This window comes from Mandrillus leucophaeus, unplaced genomic scaffold (assembly GCF_000951045.1).
Source record: "Mandrillus leucophaeus isolate KB7577 unplaced genomic scaffold, Mleu.le_1.0 Scaffold74, whole genome shotgun sequence".
NCBI classification, from domain to species: Eukaryota; Metazoa; Chordata; class Mammalia; order Primates; family Cercopithecidae; genus Mandrillus; species Mandrillus leucophaeus.
Genome location: NW_012108030.1, coordinates 1,469,279 through 1,479,881, shown reverse-complemented (window position 1 = coordinate 1,479,881; position 10,603 = coordinate 1,469,279). Strand labels below are relative to the sequence as shown.

The following is a 10,603-nucleotide window of genomic DNA, read 5'->3' as shown; positions in this document are numbered from 1 at the left end:
CACTGCATAGACTTGTTAGTTTATTTTCCAATATATATATATATATACACACACACACATATATAATTGAAAGTAATTTCACCTGTTTCTTGTTGCTTTTTTGTTGTGGTTGCTAAAAAAAATTAACATTACAAATGTGGCTTACATTTTATTTCTCCTGAACAGTGGTGCTCTAGAAGAAAAATTAGGCGATATCTATGGGTATCCAATAATTGCTTAGAACACATTCAGAATGTCAAGTGTGAAAGAAAGTATATAAATGAGACCTCACCTAAATTGAAAACATCCCTGTTCCTCAAAACATATGATTAAGGAAATGAAAAGGCAAGCCACATCTGGGAGAGAATTTTATACATGTAATTTATAATATATGCCTAAACAAAGGCTTGAGGGACCCTCCTGCCTCAGTCTCCCGAGTAGCTGGGATTACAGACATGTGGCAGCACACCTGGCTAACTTTGGTTTTACAGAGGCGGGGGCTCATTATGCTGCCCAGGTTGGTCTTGAACTCCTGGCGTCAGGCAGTCCTTCCACCTCGGCCTCCCAAAGTGCTGGAATTAGAGGCATGAGCCACTGTGCCTGGACAGTCAATCATGTGCCAATTTCAATCATGGGCAAAAAGGCTTGATGATATATTCCACAAGAGAAAAGATGCAAATTCCAGCGAGTACATGAAAAGGTTTTGAACACCACTGACATCAGGAGATAAAAATTGAAGTCACCATGAGATGCCCTGCCACATCTCCTGGAATGGCTAAAATTACAAAGCTCGAGTGCACCAAATGTTGGAGAGGATGTGGAGGAACTGGAAATCTCATATATTTCCCGTGGAGATGCAAATAGTACGACCATTTTGAAAAAAAAAAAAAGTGGCAGTTTTGTAGACAGTTTCACCCACTATATCAACCCTATGGCCCAACAATTCTGCTGCCAGGTGCTCACTCAAGAAGGGTGGAAGCAAAAGTCCACATAAAGACCTGGACAGGAACACTTCTAGCAGCATTATTTATCATAGCCAAAAGGTGGTATCAACTCAAATACCCATCAACAGGTGAACAAATAACCACAGTGTGGTGTTTCCATGTAACGGCATAATACTCATCAATATATAATAACAAACAATATATAATACATGCAACAGCTTGAATAAATTAGTAGAGATGGGGTTTCACCATGTTGGCCGGGACGGTCTTGATCTCTTGACTCTGTGATCCACCTGCCTCTGCCTCCCAAAGTGCTGGGATTATAGGCGTGAGCCACCACGCCCAGACAGTCCTGGGAATATTCTGTGTCTTCATTGGGATAGTGATTACGTGGTTATGTATTTATCAAAACACATTGAATTATGCAAATAAAATCTATGTATTTCACTGTATGTAAATTTACCTTTCATGAAAGAGAAATCAAAAACTCTTAAATGATGAAAGGTTTTGGTTCCCTCTTTTTTACTAGACTAGCTAGTGATCTATCAATCTTATCTGTTCTTTCAAAGAGCCAGCTTTTGGGTATGTTGATTTTTGTATGAATTTTTGTATCTCAATTTTATTCACTTCAGCTCTGATTTTGGTTATTTGTTTTCTTCCACTAGCTTTGGGGTTGACTTGCTCTTGTTTTTCTAATTCTTCTAGGTGTAATGTTATGTTGCTAATTTGAGATCTTTCTAACTTTTTGATATGGGTATTCCGGAACATTGCATCTTTGCTTTCCTGGATGCTAGGACCAAACTGGACTAGAGTAAATTATGTGGTTCCTTCTGTCCCAAAGAAAGATGTATTTTTAACTCAGGAGCTACGTCAGCCCCATCTGGCTATCTTAAGCATCCCTGTTTCCTCCGTGTCTCATGCTGGACTCTGTACAAAAGGGACAGCCAGTGAAAGCATTATCGATATGTCAATATTGAGATGTGAGAATTTGTTCCTGTCATTATGTTGTTAGCTGGTTGTTATGTAGACTTGATTGTATAGTTGCTTTATAATGTCAGTGGGTTATACATTTAACCACTTAACACCTTTCTGTGGTGGTATGTAACATTCTTTCACTTTTGTGTTTGGCACTCCCTTAAAGATCTCTCATAAGTCAGGTCCGGTGGTGATGAATTTTTTTAGTTTTTGTTTGTCTGAAAGGGATTTTATTTCTCCTTCATTTATGAAGCTTAGTTTGGCAGGGTATGAAATTCTTGGCTGGAATTTGTTTTCTTTAAGAATGCTAAATATAGGCCCCGAATGTCTTTGACTTATTTGATTTCTGCTAAAAGCTCTTCTGTTAGCCTGATGGGGTTCCCTTTGTACATGACCTGCCTCTTCCTTTTAGCTGTATTTAATATTTTTTCTTTCATGTGAACCTTAGAAAATCTAATGACTATGTGTTTTGGGGATGGTAATCTTGTATAGTATCTTGCTGGGGTTCTCTGAATTTCCTGAATTTATATGTCAACCTCTCTAGCAAGGTTGGGGACATTTTTGTGGATGATATCCTCAAATATGTTTTACAAGTTGCTGGGTCTCTCTTTTTCCAGGATTCCAGTGGGCTGTACGTTTGGTCTCTTTATATAATCCCATATTTCTTGGAGGTTTTCATCGTTTTTTTAAAATTCTTTTTTTTATTATTATTTTTGTCTGATTGGGTTGATTCAAAGAACTGGTCTTTGAGCTCTGAGATTCTTTTCTCAGCTTAATCTCTTCTGATGTTAATACTTCCACTTGTATTATGAAATTTTTGCAGTTTTTCAGCTCTAACAGATCAGTTTGGTTCTCTCTTAAAACGGTTATTTTATCTTTCAGATCTTGAATCATTTTATTGGATTTCCTACATTCCTTGGACTCGGTTTTCGAGTTTCTCCTGAATCTCGGTGATCTCTGTTGCCAGATTCTGAATTTTATGTCTGTCATTTCAGTCATTTCAGACTCATTAAGAACATTGCTGGGGAGATAGTGTGGTCACTTGAAGCTAAAATACTCTGGCTTTTGGATGTGTCAGATTTCTTTCACTGGTTCTTTCTCATCTGTGTGGGCTGATGTTCCTTTAATCTTTGAAGCTGCTGTTCTTTGGATAGGGCTCTTTGCTTTTATATTCTCTGATGCCCTTGAGGGTTTCACAGTGGTATAAATTGGGCCTAGACAACTGCATTTGTTTCTGGATGATTTCAAGGGGCCCAGGCTCAACTCAGCACTCCTAAGCTGCATGCTCTAACCACGGGGACCTGGGACCTGGCCCATGGCTTTTTTTTTTTTTTTTCTGGCCCCTCAAGGTTAAGAACCTCCTATGCTGGAACAACCAAGGTGTTCGGGGTTCACTGGCAACAACGGTCCAATAGGGGTTGCTGACAAAGCATTTTGGCAGGGTGGCCGTGGGTGATGGGAGTTCTTGAACGTGGTGTGCATCAGCTGCAGGGTGGCCGTGGGTCTTGTGAACCTGCTTGCTAATGTTCTGCCTAAGATCACATTATAAAAGACTAACTTGTGCCTCATTCTCTCTCTCGCTGTCTCTTGCTTTCTCACTTTGATGAAGCTGGAGGTCATGTTGTGAGCTACCTATGGAGAAGACCGTGGTTTCATAACAAAGCTGATTGAATAGCAAATGTTATTTTCTAGGCAAAAAAAAAAAAAAAAAAATTAAGTGGCAAGTTCTTCTGAATATGCAAGGCGGAAATAATTCCAGTGTTTCATAAACTCTTTCAAGTACGAAAGACACATCGGCCAGGGTGACTCTGGGGAGTTTTTTGCTTTCTCTGTTCCTCACTGAGATCTACATGGACGGGAAGGGAAAAACGCTCATCTCCAGAAACCTCCCACCTCTGGCACCCATAAGTCTGAAGTTGCATTTGTGTGAGTGATTACCATTTTGCCCCTACCCACTGGCTTCCTGTTGGGATTACTCTTGTTTTTCCAAGCCAGTTCCTCCCACGCTGAGGGAACTTGTGATAAGACAGCCCCAGGAAAGTGCCTGACATGTATTCCCTGAGCTGCCCCTTCCCTTCCACGTGCTTCTTGAGTGAGCACATCCACCCTGTGGCTCAGCTGTGAGCCCTGCCCTGATGTCTCTCCCACTTTCTGCCCCTTGAGCCTCTTCTTGGACATGGTGTCTCCATTCCCCTTGAGCCTCTTCTTGGACATGGTGTCTCCATTCCCCACCCCCGCCTCCAGTTATCCCAGTCAGGACCAGGACTTATTCCAGTTGCCTCCTGTTTTCAACCACCCCACTCATGAGTCAGGGGTTCCTGTAAACTTCACTTCCCCAAAAATGTCTGCCATCATGCCCTTCCTCCTCCCATTCCCTGTCTCCTCCCCTCCATTGGCATGGCCAGGCCCTTTTCGGTCTTGACCATTGCTCCACTTCCCACCCAACGTCCCGGTCTGAAGCCTCTCGCCTCCTTGCTATGGCCCTCACAGCACAAGCCCTGAAAAATTTTCCTGCAGCCAGAGCTAACACTGCCTCTTCCCTGCTCAGAGATCTCTCTGGTTCCCCGGAACCATCAGTCCAAGCTCCTCAGCTGATCATGTCCCAGCACCTCCAATCTCCCCCTGAAAGACCCCAGACATATTTGCAGGGCCCTTCATCTGCCAGGCTGTCTCACGGCCTGTGCTTTTTCCCCTCCACCTGAGGTGCCCTTAGCCACCTGTTAATATGACCAACTCCCCTACTAGTCTCAGCTCAGCCTCTTTCCCTGCGGGGTCTTTCAGCTTTCTGAACACCTGGATTTGCATTCGTGAGTATGTGTCACACAGTCAGGTGTCTCCTCTTTCTGTTTGCGTGGGGTTGCGGGAGAGACGGCCTCTCAGCTCCACCCTCCCTGCTCTCACTGTCTTCCTCACTCAGCCCTGAAGACCCTGAGCAATGGCACCTCGCTGCCTGTCCTGGAGGGTCAGTCCCTGGGCCTGGTCTGTGTGACTGACAACAACTCCCCTGCCTCACTGAGCTGGTGTCAGGAGGGAAGAACACTGAATCTCTCCTGGCTCTCAGCAACTGGGACCCTGGAGCTGCCCCAGAAAGGGACTGGAGGTGGAGGGGACCTCGCCTGTGAGGCTCAGCACCCCCTGGGCTCCCAGCACATTTCCCTGAGCCTCTCTGTGCAGAGGGAGCTTCTGGACGGGTGCCGGGGCAGACAGCCTGGTCGGTGTTGGGCTGTGAGAGGGGCCTAGATCTAGGAACAGAACCTCGCCCTCTTCTCGCCACTCCCAGGAGGCCCCGCTGGGTGCAGACACGTGAGTGAAGATCAGGAGGTCTCCCAACCCTTGGTTCTCACCTAATCAAGAGGCCCTCATGGGCACTGGCTTCCCCTTCACCTATGGCCTCACCTGGCGCTACTACTCCAGGTGAGCAGGCCTGCTCTTTTCTGGGGAAGCTGAGGATTGGCCCCCAAGTTCCAGATGGGGCTGAGCTGTCCTGTCCTGCCTGAGTTAGAATTGAAGTGGCCGATGCTAATCTGAGGCCCGTGTTGGCTCTGCGGGTGTGGAGGCCCCCAGGGGAGCAGGGCTGAGAGGCCTGACTGAGCACCTCCTGCTCAAGACAGAACTCAGATGTGGACACCCGGCCCTGCGGGACAGATGCAGGACATCACTATCAGCCATGGCTCAGCCCTTCTGACCACTGAGATGCTGCAACTTCCCCTCCTGGGAGGGAGTGATTGGGCAAACACTTACCCTTTGCTGGAAATCTCGAGGCACAGCACGGGTGCTCACAATCAGAATACAGAATGAATGAATGAATGAATGAATGAATGAATGAAATGTCTTTCCTCATCTCATGTGAGAGACTTGACAGTTCTTCCACTCTCCAAGTAACATCAGCTTCCCCCATCCCAGCCCAGTCTGTCCTGGGCAGACAAAATTAATTAAGCGTCTCCTGGGCAGACACTGGCGCAGGAGACAGGGCCCAGGAGACCTGTGTGATTTGGGCAATTCACTTCCTATCTCTGTCCATTCAGGCTGCTACAACAAAATACCGTAAACTACTGGTTTACAAACAACAGAAATTCATTTCTCACGGTTCTGGGGGCTGGGAAGTCCAAGACCAAGGTGCCAGCAGGTTTGGTGTCTGGAGACAGTTTGCTTCCTCATAGATGGTGCCTTCTCCTTATGTTCTCATGTGGTAGAAGGGCTGTACAAATTCCCTTGGGTCTCTCAGATTTGGGAACTAATCCCATGAGACTAATCCCAGAGTCCTCATAGCCTAATCACCTCCCGAAACAATATACCTTCTGATACTATCACATGGGGATTCAAATTTCAACAAAGGAATTTTGAGGTGACATATTCAGACCATAGCACTTGTCACTGTGGACCTTAATGTCTTCCTCTCCAAATTGTGGAAGTGGGAGTAGAGGGCTTGTCAGCTCCCCTGGGTCATACGTGGTTCATAAGTTCCTCCTTTCCACAGATTCTATGGCTTCCTCAAGTCTCTACTTCCCATTTTTTTTTTCTGATTTTAATTGCCAATTGGGGACTGTGGGAAAGAGATGGGCCATGGTCCAGAGCCCTTCTGAGGCAGGAAGAGAATAGAAAAATAAGGCAGGAGCATAGCAAAGAGAATTAAAAGTTGGATAAAGAGCAGAATAAATAAAAGCAGAGAGCAGAAGCAAGGTGAGGGGACAGGTAAGCAAGAAGCAAGAGGCAGAAGTTGAGCAGCCAAAACAAAAAGTAAGATAGAGAAGCAAGCAAGGACCCCCGTGGCCAGCAGGATCTGGACCAAACCAGTAAGGGGCAGTTCTTCAGAGCTAGACATGTGCATTAGAGAGAAAAAGTATCCTTAACCTGACCCTGTATGATAATCAGCTCATTAAAGCTCATGCATATGGACTGCATATTATCCATGTACTTAAAATTATGGGATTGGTCAAAGTAACTAAGCAACATACTTAACCATCAAAAAGGCAGACACTGGCCAGGCGCATTGGCTCATGCCTGTAATCCCAGCATTTTGGGAGGCCAAGGTGGGCGGATCACTTGAGGTCAGGAATTTGGGACCAGCCTGACCAACCTGGTGAAACCCCATCTCTACTAAAAACACAAAAATTAGCCAGGCATGGTGGCGGGTGCCTGTAGTCCCAGCTACTAGGGAGGCTGAGGCAGAAGAATCGCTTGAACCCAGAAGGTTGAGGCTGCAGTGAGCCAAGATCATGCCACTGCACTCAAGCTTGGGTGACAGAGTGAGACTCTGTCCCCACCTCACCTCACCTCCACCCCTTCCCCTCCAAAAAGGCAGACGCTGGCTAGAGATTTAGCAGCCTTGGGAAGCGAAGAAAAGCAAACATACATAAAAGGACCCTGCAGGATTCCCCATCTTGCTAACTGCATGACAGTCCCTCCTACCTACTCTCTCTCAGGCCAGGCATGGATAAAGAGTTTTCTCCTCTCTGTCCTCCCTTTCTTCTCTATGGCCCCACATTCACCAAATCTTGTGCATTTTTCCTCCCTAAGAATGGCTAGCATTGCTCCCACCCCCAAGAATCCTAAACCCTCTCAATGCTGAGGACTGAGGATCTCCGTCTTGGGCTTTCTCACCTCCCTGCCTATTGTGTCTCTTGCCCTGATGGGAGGAATTGTTCAGAAGCCATCACTGACCAGTTTCTTTGCATTTGGATGGCTGTTCCCACTTCCAACACTGTCTAGAGCAGAAGCCAGAAAACACTATCTGGAAAGGCTAGATGGGAAATATTTTTGGCTTTCTGGGCTACACAGTCTCATTGCAGCTCCTCAACTCTACTCTTATAGCAGGAAATTAGCCATAGACCATGTGTAAATGGTGAGCTGGCTGTGTGCCAATAAAACTTTATTTATAAAAACAAGCAGTGGATTGAATTTGTCCTAAGAGCTCTAGTTTGACAAGCTCTAACCTAGAGAGAAAGCTCAAACTTTATAACTGCAGCCCTGCACATTCTCGTCTCTTAAACATCTACCTCTCCAGTAGGGCTGGAATTAGCGTGAGATGAGTGAGGTCCTAGCCTAGCGTACACAATTTAAGAAGGTGCCAGAAATCTCAGTAATTGTGACAGTTTTTTATAACTTTTATCTTGGGTTTGGGGGTACACGTGCGGGTTTGTTACATGCATGAACTCTTGTTACAGGGGTTTGTTTTACAGATTATTTTGTCACTCAGGTACTAAGCCTAGTACCCCATAGTTACTTTTTTTCTGTTCCTCTCTCTCCTCCCACCCTCCACCCTCAAGTAGGCCCCAGTGTCTGTTGTTCTCTTCTTTGTGTTCATGAGTTATCATAATTTAGCTCTCACTTATAAGTGAGAACATGCAGTATTTGGTTTTCTGTTCCTGTGTTCATTTGCTAAGGATAATGGCCTCCAGCACCATCCATGTTCCCACAAAAGACACAATCTCATTCTTTTTTATGGCTGCACAGTATTCCATGGTGTATAGGTACCATATTTTCTTTATCCATTCTATCATCGATAATTTCTTTGACTGACTTATCCTCCCCACACCACCAAACTGTGAGCTTCCTAAGGGCAGGGGCCCCATCCAAATCAAGGCCCTGTGATTCTCTCTCACTTACCCTCTTCCTGCGCATCTTATAATTCACACATAGATATTCATTTGTTTGACAGTCATTTTTGCCAACTTCCCTCAATTAAAAAGTGAGCTTCAGGAGGTCAGGGCCAACACTACTGTGTCCACCACAGTCCATCCAGCACCTGGCTCAGGGCCTCCCATACAGAGGGCCTCAGCAGGACTCCAGGCTTTGGGGTCAGAAGGGATGGACTGGATTGGGTCCTGGCATAACAGGGAGTTTGGGCACGCTACTTTCTTCATGGGGTTGTTGTGGGAAGTTAATAAGATTAATAAACACCAAACGAGGTGCTCATTAAGGGTTAAATATTGCAGGAAAGTATAAATGAAGGAGATTTATATAATAAATCTCTATAATATGAATTCTATAATATGAATTCATATTATAGAGATTTATTATATAATATCATTCTATAATATGAACATGGGATAGAGGCAGGAACTCATGAAGTTTAATTGTATCCAGAGCGATATGTCCAAACCAACCAACCAATCAAACAACTTGTGACTCTCCCTTCCTTATCCTATTTCCATTGCTCTGCTCTGACTCCCTTCTCTCTCTCCATTCAGGGTACCTTGATTGAGTCCTGGGCAGACGACAGCCCCCGACACCATGGCCTGGCTGCCCCCTCCTCAGGGGAGGAAGGAGAGATCCAGTATGCATCCCTCAGCTTCCATAAGGTGGGGCCTCAGGACCTGTGGGGACAAGAGGCCACCAACATGAGTATTCGGAGATCAAGATCCCCAAGTGAGAAACTGCAGAGACTTGGGCTTGTTTGAGGGTTCACAACCCCTCCGGTAAAGGAGTCCGAGGCCGATTCCTGTAGAATTAACAGCCCTCGAAGCTGTGCAACAGGACATCAGAGCTTATTCCTCCTGTCTAACTGAAAATGCATGCCTGCCTTTCCCCATCTAATCAGTCCACACTCCCCGCCCCAGCCTCTGGTACCCATGATTCTCCTCTCTACTTCTCTGAGGATGTCTATTTTAGATTCCAAATATAATGAGATCGTAACGTGTTTGTTTCTCTGTGCCTGGCTTATTTCACTCAACATAACATCCTCTAAGTTCATCTGTGTTGTTTCAAATGACAGAGTCATGTATTGAATAATTCAAAATAACTAAAAGAGAGAAGTTTAAATGTTGTCACAAAAAAAAAGATAAATATTTGAGCTGACGCATATGCTAATCGTGCTGACTTGATGGTTCCATGGTGCATCCGGGTGAGGGGGCCTCACTGGGGCTGCGTTCAGGTCGCTCAGGTTCTCAGGGCAGGGCTGGAATTTAATCCCTGCCTGATTCTGAGGTATCTTCTCTCACCTGGCACTGAGTAAAGCAACCACTGATTGGGCACCCCTTGGCCATAAGTCCGCAGCATCTCTGTTGACTCCATGGCCTCTGGTGAAGGAATCTGAGAACCTGGACATGCCAGAGCTCTCTGAGAAAGGAGGCGCCTGAAATTACAGCCCAGCTCTGCGCATGGCCTGCCCCAGCCTGCATAGCTCTGATCAGTGGATAGAGCCTCCAATGACCATGCTGCCCATGATTTCATCCCCAGGGCCCCGATTGGGTCTGCAGACCTCCCCCAGGAGCCCCCATCTCCAGACCTTGGTGTGACTGGGCTGGGTCCCTCTCTTGTCAGTCCTTTCCAGAAAGACCCTGGACCCTTTCCAGCCTCACAGGTCCTGTGGAGACCCCTAGCCCTTCTCCATCACCTTCTCCTCACCTGCTTGCCCTTCTGGTCTTGTCCTTAAGTCTGGGGTGGACAGTCATGGAGGCTGATGTGCCCTATGGGGAGAAATCAGGGAAGAAGTCGCATCTCAGGTCCATAAGAAACACGGGAGAGTCCTGGGTAGAGGGAGGTGAAGATGCCCAACTTCCCACCAAGTCCAAGCCCAATCCCTCCCCACGTGGGACCCTAGGAGGTGGAGAAGATGGTCTGGGGGCTTCACCTCTGCACCAAGAGTCCTCAACATCTCCATACTTTTAAAGATTTCCGAGGGCGATGTAAGACGATGCCATTGTGTGGGGGAAGGAGGCCGCCAGGTGAAGCTGAGGAAGAAGTTGGCACTGCTGGCCTAACTA

General features: G+C 46.2%; 1 protein-coding gene across 3 annotated transcripts in view; it reads left to right on the top strand.

Moving 5' to 3' along the window:
- LOC105528925 (sialic acid-binding Ig-like lectin 9) overlaps positions 1 to 9,537 on the top strand; it is an 18,812-nt gene extending 9,275 nt beyond the window's left edge. For all 3 annotated transcript variants that reach the window (XR_001004429.1, XM_011965917.1, XM_011965925.1), the window contains one exon: positions 9,089 to 9,537. Coding sequence is in view for 2 of the 3 variants with exons in the window: in XM_011965917.1 (XP_011821307.1) it covers positions 9,089 to 9,298 (210 nt within the window). In the remaining variant the exon portion in view is untranslated. The remainder of the gene's footprint in view (positions 1 to 9,088) is intronic.
- The last annotated feature ends 1,066 nt before the right edge of the window (positions 9,538 to 10,603 follow it).